Source organism: Suncus etruscus, chromosome 13, assembly GCF_024139225.1.
Source record: "Suncus etruscus isolate mSunEtr1 chromosome 13, mSunEtr1.pri.cur, whole genome shotgun sequence".
NCBI lineage: Eukaryota > Metazoa > Chordata > Mammalia > Eulipotyphla > Soricidae > Suncus > Suncus etruscus.
The window spans coordinates 27,436,735-27,455,822 of record NC_064860.1 but is presented as its reverse complement, the minus strand read 5'-3'; the positions used below and the strand labels follow the sequence as shown (position 1 = coordinate 27,455,822).

Genomic DNA, 19,088 nt, shown 5'->3' with positions numbered 1-19,088 from the left:
AGTTTCTCTTTAATGATGTTCTTGACCGCTGATTCCTCCTGGAGATTTTCTTCCTGGGTCTCTGGGACTCCAATGATTCTTAAGTTGTTTCTGTTGAGCTTATCATAGACTTCTATTGTCATATGTTCCCTTTTTTTAAGTAATTTTTCTATTGTGTGATCATTTGCTTTAAGGCTTTTTTTCCAATTTCTTCTGCTGTATGGAATTGTTATTCATCTCATCTTCCAATGTACTAATTCTGTCCTTAGCTGCTGTTAACCCATGGGAAAGCTCAACCATGTTTTTCTTCAATTCATCTACTGAGCTTTTCATACCTGTTATTTGACCTGAAATTTCAGTTTAGAGTTTTCTGATTTCTATCTTCATATTCTCTTGATTCTTATTATTGTTCTCTTCTATACTTTCTTTGAGTTCTTTGAACATCTTCCATATTGCAACTCTAAACTACTTATGTGAGAGACTGACTAGTTGTTGGTCATGTTCAAGTCATCAGAGTTGCCATCGTCATTCTCTATGTCTGGCGCTGGCCTGTGTTGTTTCCCCATCGTCACATTTGTATTGTGGGTTTTTCTACGTATTGTGGTTGTATTCATTGGCTAAATGATGTGCACAGCTGGGATGTGAAGCGGAGCAGCCGTGCTCCTCTGGCTCCACCCTTTCTGGGCTTGTAAACTCACCTCCAGGGAAGGCTCCAGGGAAGGCGAGCCATCCGCAGATGAGCCACATATACGATGAAATCAGGCCAAAAATGGAGCACAGCACAGAAGACAGGCAGATAGGGGTGCTGGCATCTGAGTTCCAGCACAGTTTAGCAGCTTCTTTTCTGGGCCTGTAAGTTCACCTCCAGGGAAGGCTCCAGGGAAGGCGAGCCATCCATAGATGAGCCACACACAGGATGAAATTAAGACAAAAATGGAGCACAGCACAGAAGACAGACAGATAGGGGTACTGGCATCTGAGTTCCAGTAGAGTTCAGCCCGGATAATTCTTTGATTTTTGGCACACAATTGTATTTGTAACCTGTACTTTGAATGTCTTTCTGTGAGGCAGTCTTGCTCTTTACTCTTCTTTCTTACACAACTTCCTTTGGAGCTTGCAGTTTCATACATTATAACACATTTGGGCCACTAGATGGTGACTTTTGGTTATGTATAATTTGAAGTTTCTGTTATTCAAGGTGATTAAGCTATATCACCATTAATCAAGCTTCAACTGTTAGATTTAGCATAACAGCAAAACTTAAACTATTTAATTGCAATATTAATCACAAAACCCTTTACTCACATGAAATCTCAATAATAGTGTTAACAAATGGTATGTAAAACCATGGGCTACTGTGGGAAACTGAAATAGATTAAGACCTAAATATTGCCCATAGAAAGTTAAATCAAGTTAAATCTTTTATTTGACTCCAGAACCAGGACTCCAGCAAAAGCCTTCTTCTTCAATGTCTGGTGATATCTTCACTCCATCAAATGTAACAACCTTAGAAACAGTAGAAGTAACATGGAGCTTTTAACTTCAGTGGTTTCAGACTAAGTGGATTAACCCTTAGTTAACTGTTCTTCAAGTCTATTCTCTTTCCAATCTTGACATTTTAGAAAGAGCATCCCAAAGCATTTTTATTTATTCCAAACTTTCCCTGTTCTAACACAAGAAAAAAAAATAATACTCCTTGATTTCCTCTCGATGCAACACTTAAACTTCCTACAGAAAATTCAAGATTAATACTTTTCCTGACTCATTCACTTAATTAATAAGATATTTGTTAGATCAGGATAATTAATTTAATTTCAATAATTTTTTATTTCCTGTCTAGGTTTTTCAACAAATCTTAGACTAGTTCCCTTTTTAAACCGAGCTATGGACATTTTTGTAACCCCAGTGTTTAAATAAAGAAAATATTATTAAAATTTTAAAATTAATTCTTCTAGAACTGGAGTGGTAGTATAAAATGTAGGGCATTTGACTTGCATGTGGCCAACCTAGATTCAATTTCTGGCATACAATGTTGTTCCCTGAGCCCCGTTAAGAGTGATCCCTTAGCACAGAATCAGGAATAAGCCCTGAGCACAGCCAAAAAAAAAAACCAGATTATGAAACCCTAAAACTTTCTTTCCCTAAAAACTAAAACTTTTTATGGCAAGTTATTTGTATATATGGTGATCTTAAGGATGTATTTAGGAACATATCTTGCTATTTTAATGATCATAATGAAAGGTAACAATTATAAACTATGACTATAAAATTTAAAGCTTAAGTAAAAATTATCTCTACCATACATGGTGAATTAGATTAGAAATGTAACTTAGAGTCATTGCCCTTACAATAGCCAAAAGATCAAGTGGAATAACATCTCAAGAAAAGATGAGTTTGATCTGAGATTGTAAATAATCTTTGAAAAATAATTTTAGAGCATTCGCCTTACATGCAGAAGGACAGTAGTTAGAAACCTGGCATCACATATGGTCCCCTGAGCCTGCTAGGAGTGATTTCTGAGCATAGAGCCAGGAATAACCCCTGAGCACTGATGGACATGACCCAAAACCAAAAAGAAAAAAAGAAAAAAGAAAGAAAAATAATTTTAGAGAAACATAGGTACAAACTCCTTTGTCCTATCTAGAAAGGACTACAAAGGTATGGTTTAAAAAATTATTAATGAAATAAAGAGTTGTATCTCTTTTCTTTTCTTTTTTTTTTGTTTTGTTTTGTTTTTGGTTTTTTGTATTTGGGCTACACCCAGTGACCCTCAGAGGTTACTCCTGGCAATGTGCTCAGAAATCACTCCTGGCTCAGGGGACCAAATGGGATGCCAGGGATCAAACCTAGGTCAGTCCTGGGTCATTTGCATACAAGGCAAATGCCCTACCGCTGTGCTATCATCACCCCAGCCCCTGTACCTCTTTCCTGTCATGACAGAATAGTAGAGAGATGAAATGGTTAAGGGAGGGCCCGGAGAGATAGCACAGCGGCGTTTGCCTTGCAAGAAGCCGATCCAGGACCTAAGGTGGTTGGTTCGAATTCCGGTGTCCCATATGGTCCCTGGTGCCTGCCAGGAGCTATTTCTGAGCAGACAGCCAGGAGTAACCCCTGAGCACCTCCAGGTGTAGCCCCCCCCCCCCAAAAAAAAAACGAAATGGTTAAGGGAGGCTTAACCATATAAAAGTCAACAAGAAGCATCATGAGTGAAGTTGTAAGAAATACTGTAAATTTAAATGTGTTTGATGGAGACCTGAGAGATAGAAAGGAAGCCAAAGCTTAAGCCCAAGGAGAGATTAACAGCATAAAGAGTAATCAAGGAAAAGTATAATATTTTCTAGTTTAGATTTGCTACCCAAGTACCCCACTTATCTTGGATTTACAATATAATAAAATACCCATAGGTACTATATGTATGGTGAATAGATCAAAGCTAATTGGATATTGTGTGTGTGTGTGTGTGTGTGTGTGTTCTGTTTTCCAGGAGAGAGACAGCTCCCATAGTGGAAGAAGCATGGTCATTTAGTCACCGAACATAGCAATACATATGTGATTACTACTCACCTCCCATGTGTCATTATCATCACCAAGATTTCCAGCTGTCTTGGAAGGGAATTTTCAGAGGGATGCTTCAAATATGTAACTAATATTTTGGCTTTGATTCTTAGAATACAACAGAATAATAGCAAATACAAAAAAGTAAGAAAGCAATGACTTGTTTTTTCCTTGGTTCATACTCTGCTTATTTAGGTAGTTTCTGACTTGTTATATTCCCTAACTTAGTTATGATAGCTCTGGAACATCTTAGAAACCCAAATCTTCTACTAAGTTACACAACTCAAAACTCTGGTCATCTCTCAGTCTGAAACCTCGAAAATATGTAAGAAAAATCTAAGAGGTTTAAGAAACAGGAAATCTATGGAATGTTACAGTGTTACACAGGTCCTTGCCTCCTACTATGATTTATCTAAAGGGTTCCCCTTAGTATACTTTGCTGCTCCCAATCATCTTGGACCTCTGTGCTACTGAGTGTCATTAATATATGGCACAGGAAATATTCCAGCAATATACCCTCTAATGGTTTATGTATTGTAAGTGTAGAAAGTTACAGAGAAGCAGGTGTTTTTTTAAATAAATTTTATTCCTCTCTTGTTTTCCTCTTGTTATTTTTCTCCCCAACATCTAACTTACATTTTCACTTTTCTAAAATTTTTATTGAGGATAATGATTTATAATATTGTTAATAAGGATTCATGCATATAGTGTTCTAACATCATACCTTCTGCTTACCACTATTCACCCAGTTGTCTCTCCCAAAATTTATATTTTCTTATTTAGTATGCATCCATTGAAATCACTTTGTTACTGAAGACAATATAATATATAAATATGCAAGAAAGGAGGGGCCGGGTGGTGGCGCTGGAGGTAAGGTGCCTGCCTTGCCTGCGCTAGCCTAGGACGGACCGCGGTTCGATCCCCCGGCGTCCCATATGGTCCCCCAAGAAGCCAGGAGCAACTTCTAAGGGCATAGCCAGGAGTAACCCCTGAGCGTCACAGGGTGTGGCCCAAAAAACCAAAAAAAAAAAAAAAAAAAAAAAAAAGAAAGGAAATAGCTGGCTTGAAGATACTGTCCCATATAAATATCTTCATGGAAGCATTTGACTTTATTTAAGCTTTTTTTCTACAACTGAAACTCAAAAAAAAAAAAAAAAAAAAAGCCATACCCACCTAGAAAGTTCTGGAACTGCCTTTCTTCCACACCACTGAACGTTCCAGAAAGAAGGCATGGTAGCTTCCCTACAGATTGGTTCTACCATGCCCTCCCATTTCCCCTAACCTTCTATGGCCTTATGAATTTTTGTGATTGATATGAAGATTCTGCTTGAACACACCGAAAGATGGTCCAAAAGAAGTTTTATGTGTCTCTGTGTGCTTAATAATAATTTAATGTGTATGACTGTAAGCTTAATTTTGATCTTGTTTTTACCCAAATATCATTAATTATATGCCAAAAACTATATTGGGAAAACTAGGTTAAGTGACTCCAAGTTAACAACAGTTTCTTTGCTGATTTTCGATATTCATAAAATGACTAAGTTAGTAAATTGGAAAAAATATAATGAAAAGATAAAAACTTTAGTGAGTAAAAGACTTCCAGTCTGGACAATATAACATAGATTTTTTTTCCCTGCTCCTTCCAGCTGGGCTCTACTTTATAAGTCCAGGAAATGGCACATGAAACAAGTAAAGGAAAATTAAAAGACACTAAGAAGACAAGCTGTTTTGAGAATACTGTACCCAAAAATAGCACAGAGGAAAGGTATTCTGTATTACTCATTCCTCAACAAACAGAAGATGACTACAGAGACATGGTGCTTTCTGCTTCCCAACACAAACTAGCTCAGTAATTTATTCTTCCCCCTGGATTTAGTAAGAGTCCCCTTTAATAAAACAATCTCAAGTGAGAGAACCAGTAAGTGATCCCATTAAGTACTTTCCTTTCATTGCTGTGCCAGGGACTCTTATGTTGATTGTTACCAAAGTTTGTGGGATGAATCAGTAAGAGGTAAGTAAGTAAGTAGGTGGGTCAACTGTGACAGTCCTTTTGTTCCCCAAAATACACCCCACTTGTCTAGAGATGATTAGTAGAATGAGTACAAAGCCTCTATTATGATACAGTATGGGCTTGGAGGTCACTTTTTGCTCACGGGACTAAACTACTCTTTTTAACCTAGAGAAATATAGTAGCAGGACTCTTTCCAATTTTTCCAATACCCCACCCTTGCAACCAAGTAAGTAAAAAACCTGACAACCAAGTAAGTAAATTATTTTCATACTCTCAGGCAAAAATAACAAAAAAAGTGATAACTTCATATGTACCAGATACATCAAGTTAACCAAAAATAATAGCATAAAATCTCTAAAAATTAATCTACCATTAGAATCACAGTCCACAAAAGTAGGCCAAGACTTTATATTAAATCTAAATTCAGTAACTATTAAAAAATAATGTTCTAATGTGATAAACAAAGATGCCGATAAGAGACATTAATAACAAAATAATTATGTCAATGGAAAAAGATATCAATAGGTGACAAATAATTGAGATGGATCAGATGTTGGAATTATCAGAATGTTAAGGCAAGTATTATAAAATATTATAATAATTTCAAATTATCTTAAACAATTTTAAATAGGGACCAAAGAGATAGCACAGTGGTAGGGTGTTTGCTTTGCACACAGTCAACCCCAACAGACTTTGGTCACATCCTAGCATCCATATGGTTCCCCCCACACACACACACATGCCTGCCAAGAGCAATTTCTGAGTGCAGAACCAGTGCCGGGTGTGACCCCCCCAAATTTTTTTTAAATAGAAAATCTCATAAAAGAAATGAGTCTAATTTAAAAATACTTCATGTTCAAAATTGAACATTATTAACCTAAAAAATTTAAACTTGCTAGAAGGGTCCAAAAATAGAGTTGAGATCATGGAGAATGAACTCAGTGAATCTGAAAATTAAATAATAGTCCCAAGTAATGCATTTAATTCTATGAACAGAAGCTTAAGAACTTGTGGGACAATAACTAAGTATTCAGAATTTCTATATATTGGAACCCTCGAAGATAAAGAATGAGAATGAAAGACAATTTGGCTTGAATATTCTGAGCATTTTGTTTTAATATAATATATAATAACTGTACCTTTTATATGATAATTATATCTTATAGAAGTGCACAATTAATTATGCATAAATATATAAGATATTTAAAGGGTTTGTGAAAATTCCAATTAAGTTATTGATTTTAAAATAATTGATCATTAAAGTTTCATAATTATGAATTTGTAATAGGTGGTAATAAATAAATAGAATCAAGATAAAATAATTTATTTTGGGGGGGGCCATACCCGATGATGCTCAGGGGTTACTCCTGGCTATGCACTCAGAAATCGCTGAAAAGAATGACACTTTGGATTAATAATGGCCAAAAGAATTTTAAACTGTATTCTGTCTTAGAGATTGAATAAACTCAATGTAACAAGCAACATAAAATATATTATTTTGTGCCTGCCAAATGTATAGGCTTGCAAATGTGTAGAAATTTAGGGGACAATGGTGGTGGAAATTTTACAGTGGCGGTGGGATTGGTATTAGCACAAATAAATTATGTAATGCATAGTCTTTAAATAAAGTAATTTAGTTAAACAAATCTTGAAAGCAGTCAAACTACATTCCCAGTAGAAGGTCATTTGAATGGATTACTCATGAGAAAACAAAGAAGAAAAATATTTCTAGGTAAGAAAAAAAACCTGTTGACCCTATTGCTTTTCCAATTTCTTTTCTCTTTTATATGATAACCAAGATTACCCACACTTGATAGTGTGGCTTACAACACACTCTAGTTGTTGCATTACACTGACCATGGTGCTTTAATCTCTTGTCAGTTTGGGTGCTTGCCAGCAGTGATACCTCAAGATGTGATGTTTGCACAAACCTGACTACTTTGCAACTGGGAAATTGCTTGTGGCTTCAGGGATCATAACAGAGATTCCAGGCACAAAGCACCTTGTGTTGTACTCATGACTTCTACTTGAAAGATGGCCCTTTAGTCGCTAAGTTGTCTCCAGACCCCAGATATATATATATCTATATGTAGATATATATATATATCTATATATAGTTATATATAGAGATATATATAGTTATATTCCTGACAAAACTATTTTTTATGAATAAAGAAAATAAAAACTCAAATCAATGAAAACAAAATTATTGTAGTTAAAAGAACTAACCTTAAACACTGGCTAAAGAAAATTCTTCAAATAAAAAGAAAATAAGAAAGAAGCTTTAGGAAATATACTAAAAGCAAAGAAGCAATAAATAATAATAGAAAGGGAAAAAGAGAGGCTGGAATGATAGCACAATCATTTGCCTTGCATGCTGTTTACCTGGGACCCAGGATTGGGAATGGGTAGGAATTGGGGGGGTCAATGATGGAGGGAATTTTCCATTTGTGGTAGGATTGGTGTTGGAACATGAAGTGGCAGAAGCAAATGTTTTATGAGCAACAATGTAAATCATGGCCTTTAAATAAAGTAGTTTACCAAACAAGAGCCATAGTGACAACAATAACAATTTTGTGTTAATTAACAATATCACATTAATATTATTGACTTTAATATTACTTAGAGTGACTCTCAAAGAAAATTGTAGGAGAAAAGGGTGTTATTATATTTCAATAAAAATATAAACCTTCCAGAAAGACTTCAAGTGCATGAAACAAAAAACTAAGAGTTGAAATGAGAAAAATAATAGACTACTATAGTTGAGGACTCCTAAAGTCTCTTCTATCCAACAACTTATATGTTTTATAATTAATATATATGAAACATCCAATAGCAAAATACATAAATTTTCTCCACAACCTGTAATGCACTAACCAATAGAAGGAAAAGCCATACAATATGCCATAATGTAAACCTTAATAACTATGAAAAATTGCACTCTGATTATAGTGGTAGCAGAATGGATTTCTGTAACAAGGAAAGAGGAAACACTCAAATGTTTTAGAATATGAGCAATGCTTTTCTAAATAATAATTACCACAGTGGCACAGTGATAAGGCATCTGCCTTGCCCACACTAGCCTAGGGTAGACCGCAGTTTGATCCCACAGCGTTCTATCTGGTCCCCTAAACCAGAGTGATTTCTGAGCGCATAGCCAGTAGTAACCCCTGAGTGTCACCTGTGTGGCCCAAAAACCAAAATAAATAAATAAATAAATAAATAAATAAATAAATAAATAATTCTGTATCAAGGAATAAAAATAAAACCAAAAAGAAAATCTTAAATGGCCAAAATAAAAATGAATTCTGGGCACCAATGGAATAGTAGAACAGGTAAGGCACTTGCCCATGTACATGGATGACCTATGCACAGATATGGTCCCTTGGTAACAACTCCTTGAGCACTATGAGGATACCTGAGCCCAGAGTTAGAGTAAGCTCTGAGCGTCGCTTCTGTGGCTCCCCCAAAATAAATAAAATAAAGCATGATATATCAAAGGATGTAGTAAAAGATGTAGGGATGTCAGGAAATCTATAGAAGTAAATACTAGTGTAAACATGAGAAAATGTGTCATATCAGTCATTTAAGTTTTTTCCTCAATAAAATTAGAAAAAGGAGAAAATAATTTAATTAAAAGTAAAATGATTAATATAAAAGCAGAATAAAGCTAAATAGGAAAGCAAAAATATAGACATAAAGAGTGATTTTTTTTAAAAGGAATGAAATTTATAAAACCCTAAAAGCCTTAATATAATAGAACATAAATCACTGTAAGGTACAAAATAAGAGATATTACTCTTGATAATACTGTCACTAAAAATAATTAGGGGGTACTACAGACTTCATGTTTATAAATATAACAATTTAGAAGAAGTAATATAATTTCTTAAAACAAGAAACATTCTGGGTGGTCTGATGGTAGTGGTTTATCAGAACTTATTAACTTTAGTATCACAAAAGTTGGTATATAACCCCCCACTGCTCAATTTGACTGGCTTTAAAAAAAACAAGAAACATTCTAAGTTCAACAAAAATGAGACTGATAGTCTAAATAATCCTAAAATCACTAAGAAAATTAAAAATTAATTAAAAGGTGCTCCAAAATGAGATCACAAGCAAATCCTATACACAGGTTATTAATTATATGAAGCCTTAAATGATAATTTACACAATCTCTTTTAGAAAATAAGAGGAGAAAACACTTCATAAACTGTACCAGAGAACAAATTAAAGTCAGACATATTTGAAAGAAAGTTTTATTTCAGACAGAAACACCACACAAAAATTTAGCTAATATTCTTAATGAACACAGATATAAACTTCCTCCACAAAATACTAACAAATAGAAGTCAAGAATTTATTAAAAGGTCATACACCATGCCCAAGTAGGATTCATTTTAGGGATGCAAGAATGTTCCAAGTCAACCAATATAATATACCACATCAATAAAAGAAAAAACCAAATGATTATATCATTAGATGCAAAGAAGCATTTGACAAGGTCCAGCACCCATTCATGATAAAAATTCTCAACAAGATGGAAATTGAAGGAAATTTCATCAATATTGTCAAAATCATTTGCCACACCCCATGGCAAGCATGGGGAAAAACAAAAAGCCTTTTCTCTGGCACAAGATAAGGTCATCCCTTCTCCAATTCTATACTTGCCATAGCAATTAGGAAAGTAAAATATATTAAGGTATACATACAGATAGAAAAAGAAAAAGTCAAAGCTCTCACTGTTTGCAGATGATATTATACTGTATCTAGAAAAATCTACAGACTACAAAACAGCTTCTGGGAACAATAAACTTGTAAAGTGGCAGTCTACAATATTAACATGCAAAAATCCAAGGTTTTTTTTATATACAAATAAGAAAAGAGAAGAAAGATATTTAAAAAAATACAACTCCATTCTCAAGTATGCCTCAGAAATTCAAGTACCATGAAGTCCATTTAACTAAGGAGGTGAAAAACCTACACAAAGAAAGCAACAAAACACTGATTAAAGAAATAAAAGAGGATGGGGCCTGAAAGAGCACAGCGGTAGGGAATTTGCCTTGCGTGAGGCTGAACTGGGATAGACCTGGTTCTATTCCCAGCATCCTATATGAGTTCCCAGCCTGCCAGGGGCAATTTCTGAGTCCCTTTCTTCAGAAGTTGATGTGTAGCATGATGGAGGAGCAAGCTGGTCATGGGGCAGAGTTATGAGTCATTATCAACTGAACTTTAAAAGATTCATATTAAGATGCCAGGCTGAGTTTGGGGGAGGAATATGGGAGGGAGGAGAGAAAATAACTTTGGTGGTGGAATCAGTGCTAGAAGGATGTTTGTATGTCTAAAGCTTAATTATAAGTAACTTTGTAAACCACAGCACTTTAACAACTTTTTTAATTTAAAAAAATACACAAAGAGTGGTGAGCACAGTTATAGAAATAACTACACTGAGAACTACCATAATCAAGTGAATGAATGAGGGAACTGGAAAGCCTGTCTGGAGTACAGGTGGGGGTGGGGTGGGATGGAGGGAGGGAGATTTGGGACATTGGTGGCGGGAATGTTGCACTGGTGAAGAGGGGTGTTCTTTATATGACTGAAACCTTATCACAATCATTTATGTAATCAAGATATTCAAATAAAGAGAAAAAATTAAAAAAAATATCTTGAAAGTTGCAAAAGCAAAGCGTCAATACATGTGACTTTTCATTAGACAGAATTGAGAGTTGAAATTATTTTGGGGCATGCACATTGTGTGAAAGACAAAAACTGCAAATCAAGAATATTTTTTCCATAAAGCCAGTCTTTCAAAACTGGCAATCATTAGTAGATGCTCCATTATTATGTGTGTATATTTGTACTGTGTCATGGAAAATAAATGACTTTTATATAACTTTAAAGTAAAAAAATAAATAAAAGTAATTAAAGAACAATTGAATAAAATTTATATTTCAGAAATAAATACTTAGATTTTGAACAAGCTATCTTTTGAAAAATATTACTTAGGTAACTTTCAGTAAGGAAAGAGTCAGTAAGAGGAGTTGATCATTTGGATAGTCTTATGTAGAAAAGAGGAATTTAGAACCTTACTTCATATTATTAGAAATTAAGTAAAAATGGATAATAGAACTGAATTTAAAACTAAAAAATTTTAAGAAAAGTGTAGAAGAAAACTTTTGTGTCCTTGGATTAAGCAAAATGTTATTAGATAAGACATCAATAGTATAATCCTTGAAAGGCAAGATCTATAAATTAGACTTTATAAAAATTTTAAGTTTTGCATTTCAAAAGATACCATACATTAAACAGAAATAACATACATGGTAGATATGTAATATGCTTGTTTTTTAGGGTCAAACTCATCAGTACTTGGGGGGAGGGTTGTCTCACAATTCTATGCTCAGAATTATACTCAGTGGTACAGAGGGGAAATGTGGTAATGGGGATTGAACAGAACCAGCAGGATACAAGGCAAGATCCATATCTCCAATACCATTTCTTGTTAGATTATACTCTGCTTTTACCCAAAACAAAGGCATTCCCCAACTTCCTCATTCTTTTCACTAACCCCTTTGAATTATAAAAGTCCACCTGGATAAATGCTTTTTTCTCTAACTTGACCCTCCCTCTTCTGGTTGAATTTAAACTAGTCAATAAAGAGAGGTTTTGGTTTGGTGGATGCAGAGAGACCATAAGGCAAGAATCCACTAACTCCAGGATTTTATTCCTATAATTGGCTTGGTTTATTAGTTCTTCACTGCTACCTGGCTTCAGTCATTCACCTGGGGTTGGAAATATAGTGTGGGATTTATTTTACAATCTCTCTGGAGGACATCATCATATTTCTAATAAAAATACATCTACTCAAAATACCTTAAAAGTACCTAAATACTCAGATTTCATAAAATACGCAAGATTTGAATAGGTACTTCACCAAAGGATATAGTTAATTAACATTATAGAAATACCAGTTAAAACTATAATAAGATGCCATTTCATACCCATGATGTGATACTAATAAAGAGATAGACAATAATAGGTGATGGCACAGATAGAGAGAAACTGTAAGCCTCATCATTATTAATGGAAATAAAAAAATCACTGAAAAGCTGTTTAACAGTTGTATGACTGAAATTCGGTTATGAAAAACTTTTAACTGTGTATCTCATGGTGATTCAATTAAGATTTAATTAAATAATAATGTAAAAATGAGTGAATATATATTTGTCCTTGGTATTGTAAGCATTCAGAATGTATTTTCAGAAAAAAATAAAGCATAAATATATCATATGACCTACCAATTCTACTATCTGGAATATACCATACAGAAATTATACAACAACATATTAATAGAACCTTATTTTATCACTACTAATAAGTAGATAAAAATCGTTTTAATTAACAAATGGCATACCAATAAAATAAAATTCTACTCAGTAATATAAAGGGACAAATTACTGATACACACTACAAGTTTGTTTCTAAAACATTATGCTAAGTGAATGATGCCAAATACAAAAGTCACCTAAAAGATGATTCCACATATAGGAAAATGTATGATTCAATATATCCAGAAAGGTAAATCTGTACAAAACTAAACTAGATTAGTAGTTAGATTTGGAATGGAAATAAGCATTAATTAGAAATGATAGTGATGAAAATGTTCTAAAATTAGATTATAGTGTTTGTTGATAATACAACTTTGTAAATTTTGTTTTGAAACATATTCAGAAATGCTCTGAGATCACTCCTGGCTCAGTAATCACTCAGTAATCACTCCTGGTGATTTTCAAGGGATTATCTAGGATGCCAGGGATATAATCCAGGTTAGCCACATGGAAGGCAAGAGCCTTGTCTGCTGTACAATGGCTTCAGCCAAATTACTTCATCATTAATTTGTATATTTATATTAAGCAGTCTTTTTTCATAGCTTAGAAATCCTCTTAAATGAGTCCATAAGAATTGCAGATCTTATTCAATATTTTATGTTTTAACAGAAGAAAAGGAAATGTAAGTGAAACCAGGAATCATTCAACATCAAATCTTTTAAGAGATTTTGTTTTTGAAAAGACCCATCCAAGATTATTAAAAATGACAATAGAGAACCTTGAGCAGTTGGAATCACTGCACTTAAAACCTCATGTTTTGAATTAACTTCCTGGTACAAAAATAAGAGCACATTCAATTCTCATGTTTCCTCTAATCCTTCTGTTCCTCATTTCCCAACTTAGATTTGCTGTTAGTATAAACTAAGTTCCTATTTATATTTATTTTAGAAAATCTGAAAAAGGCATGCCTTTTTTAGTTTTTCTCAACTTTTGCAGAAGGAGACTAAAATTTTGGTTACATATTTTATTCTTTACATATAAGAGTCATTATTCTGTTTCCACATATGTATTTTGATAGAGTTGTTTCACCTATATAAATATAATTTTCATAGGCAGTTTTATATTTAATTCAGTTTATTCATTCTTGAATTCTTTGCTTTTATTTATCTGTTCTTTGTTTTTAATAATTACTTTATTTAAGCACCATAATTACAAAGTTATTTATGATTAAATTTCAATCATACATCCTACACCAGTAAACATATCCTGCCACTAATGTCTCCAGTTTCCTACTGCCCTCACCACTACCTGCCTATTGGGCAGTTTAATTTTTTTTCTCTCTCTCTTTTCTTTTTTGACACCATGCTTTGCACTATTATTAATGAAGAGGTCCCATGCAGATCACTTTATTCCCTACCAGTATTCAGTCTTCTCCAGTGATCAGTTCTAACTATCATTGTCATAGTGGAACCATCTCTAACATAACTGCACTAATATCTCTTTGTGACAAGCTTCCTATTATGAACTGGTCTTCCTGGCCCTCGTATCTTTTGTCACTTAATATTATTAGCACACTATCTTTTTATTATTCTTATATCCCACAAGTAAAATTATTCTATGTTTATCTCTCTCTCTGACTTATTTCAACTCAGTATAATACTCTCCATATCCATCACCATGCAAAAATGGGAAGAAATGAACAAACAGTTCCTCAGAGAAGAAATACAGATGGCCAAAGGCACATGAAAAAATGATTCACATCATTAATCACCAGAGAGATGTAAATCAAAACAGCAATATGATATTATCTCAAACTATAGCATCTGGCACACATCACAAAGGACAAGAACAACCAATGCTGGCACAGATGCTGGTAGAAAAAGACTTTCATTCACTGCTTCTGGAGATTGCAGACTAATCCAATCGTTTTGGAAAACAATATAAATATTCCTTTAAAAAAAACTAGAAATTGAGCTTTCTGGCCAGAGAGATAGCATGGAGGTAAGACATTTGCCTTGCATGAGGAAGGATGGTGGTTCAAATCCTGGCATCCCATATGGTCCCCCAAGCCTGCCAAGAGCAATTTCTGAGCATAGAGCCAGAAGTAATCCCTTACTGTTGCCGGGTGTGACCCAAAAACAAAAACAAAAACAAAAAGTGAGCTTCCATACTATTCAGCAATAACACTCCTAGTAAATACAACAACACCATGCAGAAAAGCCTTCTGCATTCCTATGTCCATCACAACACTATTACAATAGTCAGAATCTGGAAACAATCCAAGTGCCCAAAACTATGGTAAATCTACACAATAGAATACTATGCTATGTTAGGAAATAATACTATGTTAGGAAAAATGAAGTCAAGAAATTTGCTTTTACATGAATGGATATAGAGAGTATTTTTCTGAGTGAAATGAGTCAAAGGGAGAGAGGTAGGCATAGAATAATCTCATTCATTTGTGTGATATAAGAAAAATAGAAGTATGTTAATAATATCCAGGGACAGGGTTGGAGCAATAGCACAACAGTAGGACATTTGCCTTACACATGGCTGACCTAGGACGAACCTGAGTTTGATTCCTGTTTTCCCATATGGCCCCCCAAGCCAGAATCGATTTCTGAGTGCAGAGCCAGGAGTCACCCCTGAGTATCACTGGATGTGGCCCCAAAACCAAAAACAAACCAAACAAACAAACAAACAAAAAATATCAGGGACAATAGAGATGAGGGCCAGGAGAACCAGTCTATGATAGGAATATTACCACAGAGTAGTGAGTGCAGTTAGGTTAGAGAAAGGTCCACTATGACAGTTAGAACGTCCAGAGCTACATCATATTCGTAGGGCATTGCCTTGCATGTGGCTAACCCCAGATGGACTCCGGTTAGATTTGCGGCATCCCATATGGTCCCAGAGTCTGCTAGGAGTGACTTCTGAGCACAGTCAGGAGTAACCCCTGAGCGTCGCTGGTTTTTTTTGACAAAAAAACAAAAACAACAACAAAGAAGAAGATATACCCAATCTTTTGGAAAACTTGAAGAAGAGAAACAAAGAATCAGACTGCTTCTAGCAGAGGCAAATCTTGGAGGAGCAGAATGTTGATTAAAGATGATCATTTAGAGATGAAAAAATAAGACACTGCTTGTTCACAGACTTCTCTGAACAAAAAAAGTGGACCTGGGATTAGTCTGAAGTCTCTTAAAGATCTTTTGATCTGAAATGTGCTTTCTGAATGGCCAGCTTCAAAGAAGATCTGAGAGATTTGGGTCAAGAGGTTATGAAATACCTACCAGCCTCTAGCAAAGGTGGAGAGGGTGAGTTATCCATGGCAAGGATAAGATTTGGTTTTGTTCATTAATTGTTTGGGGCCTAAACAGACTGCACTAAGGAATCTCTGCAATGCTCAAAGGACCAAATGGGATGTCAGTGACTGACCCCAGGTCAGCCACCTGCAGAGTAAGTGCCCTACCCCTGTGCTGTCTTTCTGGTCCCCAAGCAGGATATTTGATTGGCAGTATAGCTTGGCCACAGATCAAGGAGGTTAGAGCCATATTCTCTGACCCGTAACTGAGTAATGTTTTCATGTCACTTGTGCATAGCCTAAAAGGAAAGGAAAAAGGGGGTGGTAAATATGGAGGGGTTGGAGGCAGGGCAATTGTCTTCTGAGTGATTGACCTGGGTTTGATCCCCAGAACCCAATATGCCCCATCTTCAAACCACTTGCCAGTGCAGAACCAGTAAGACCTGAACAGTGCTGAATTGGCCAAAACAAACAAACAAACAAAAAAATTAGGTGCATTCAGGGCTCTGATCCCTTCCTGCCCCCAAAGTCCCAGAACCCTGTGATTTTTCTCCCTTGCTGCCCTGCATCAGTGCTGCAGCATGTATCTTGAACCCCAAATTGAACTGATGTTAGTATGTCCCTGCGACAACTTCAGAGCTTCCACCCCTCTAACTCCAAATGTTTCTGGTTTTGATATCTTACCTCAAATACAAGGGGACAGAATCACTAGTTATTTTATTTTGGAGGGGGGGGTGTTCACACCTAGTGATGCTCGGGGGTTATTCCTGGCTCTGTGCTCAGAAAACACTCCTGGCAGGCTCAGAGGACCATATGGGATGCTGGGAATCAAACCCAGGTCAGTCCTGGATTGGCCTTGTGCCCTACTGCTATGCTATCTCTCCTGCCCTGTGAGTTATTTTCCTGTATAAAGTATAAAACAGGGCAATGAAATTGTTAGTACATCAGGCAAGGCAATTGTCTTGCAAATGACTGACGTAGGTTTGATCCCTAGCACCCAATGTGCCCTCCCTGCACCCTCAAGCAACTAGAAATCATCCTTCAGTACAGACCTAGGAGTAAACCTGAATACTTCTGGGTGTGGCCAAAAGCAAACAAACAAAAAAACGTGTCATGAATTGAATTGAGGCTGGCAACTTGCAGCCAATCATCTTACCCATCGTACTAAAGCTCTGGTTCAAGGATTTTTATTTCATCACTAGTTAGGAGAATTAGACTTTACAAAAGTTAAAGTCTAGTCCCTCCCCACACACACCCACACTGCACCTGCTGGCCAAGAAGCCCTGTCTGTTCACTGTTTGTGTAATGCTCAGAAGTTCCTGGGTCTGCCCTTAGTTTCATTCTCTCGTGGGTCAGAACACCAACACTATCACCGAACCCAAGTTCAGGTGCTTGCTATTAGAAGGCCAGTTACTCAAGAGATAAATCGTGATGTGAAAACAAAACAAAACAAAACAAAAAAAAACAGGTTTATTCAAGGATGCAATCTGAGAAGAAGGTGGATTTCTTGTCCTCAACAACAACAACGCCATGTTCATCTCAGGTTGAATTGGGGGGTTATATAGGTCTGACTGAAAAAATAAGTTAGAAGTTTATGGTCATGGGCAGAGCAGGGAGTTGTTCCCAACCATCTGGGGTGGCTTTGGCAATCAGTGAATTCTTGGAGCATGACCAATTACATGCTCAAGCAACCCTCCTCCTCCAGGGCCTGAATGAGAAGATCCAAGAGATTCTCCAGGGGCCTGCTGGCTCTTCTCCAAGGGAGAGAGGCGTCCTTCTTTAAATGAATAAACCTCAGGAGTGTTCTTAGAAGCCTGTTGTTTTCTCTCTTTGACGCCACCATAACTGGTTCAACATTAAATACATAGAGCATGAGACCGGTTCTTATGGTTGCAGAAATTCCCACCAAAACCCAACAAAAAACCAAGCAGCATGCCTTGAGAAGTGGGAAAACACTGGTATGTTACACTAGCAGAACCAGTTGAGCTCATGCTCCAGAACTAAGTTCCAAACAAAGGCAAAAAAATTTATTTTATAGAATATCTGATGAAGGGTTGAGGCATTTTCCAAGCCATCCTTCACTTTACCCCAGGGTAAAAAAAACACACACACACACACAGAAAAAAGAGAGAGAAGTATATATGTGAGAAGCAAAATGTAGACTCTAAGGCCAGAGCAATAGCACAGTGAGTAGGACATTTACTGAGGTCCAATCTTTGGCATCCCATTTAGTTTCCCAAACCTGCCAAGAGTAAATTTTGAGAACAGAGCCAGGAGTAACCCCTGACCACCAGATGTGGCTCAAAAAAAAAACACAACAACAACAAACAAATAAACAATTGCATTCTCTAAATGCTTGTTCACATACAATATTATGACGGACTTTCTGTCCTCATCCTGATTTCGAAAGTTTCATCATAGGGGCCAGGGCAATAGCACAGAGGTGGGGAGTTTGCCTTGCACACAGCTGACCCAGGACAAACCTGAGTTTGATCCCTGGCATCCAATATGGTCCCCTGAGCCAGGAGTGATTTCTGAGTGCATAGCCAGAAGTAACCCCTGAACATTACTGGATGTGGCCCAAAAAACAAAGTCTCAGCACAAAAAAAAAAAAAAAAAAAAAAAAGATGGTGTTGGTTTATTAGGGTCTATTTTATTAGGGACATTTTTGCCTCTTGGATTTGTATGGGTGCCTCTTTCCAGAGGTGGGAAAATTTCTGCTATTATTTCCCTAATACTTGTTCTTTACCTTTCCCTATTTTCTCCCCTTCTGGTAGTCCTACAATTTATAGATTATTTCTTTTGTCTTTGTTCATTAAATACCTAGCATTTTCTTCCAATTCTTTACCTCTTATTTCCTTATTGGCTTTGTCATTTTGGCTTGTAGTTATTCTTCAAGTTCTTCTATGCAATT

General features: G+C 35.9%; 1 protein-coding gene across 1 annotated transcript in view; it reads left to right on the top strand.

Annotated features, from left to right (window-relative positions):
• ILDR1 (immunoglobulin like domain containing receptor 1) overlaps positions 1–3,595 on the top strand; it is a 43,203-nt gene extending 39,608 nt beyond the window's left edge. The window contains exon 8 of the mRNA XM_049785900.1: positions 3,464–3,595. Coding sequence (XP_049641857.1) covers positions 3,464–3,505 — 42 coding nt within the window. The 3' untranslated portion in view covers positions 3,506–3,595. The remainder of the gene's footprint in view (positions 1–3,463) is intronic.
• The last annotated feature ends 15,493 nt before the right edge of the window (positions 3,596–19,088 follow it).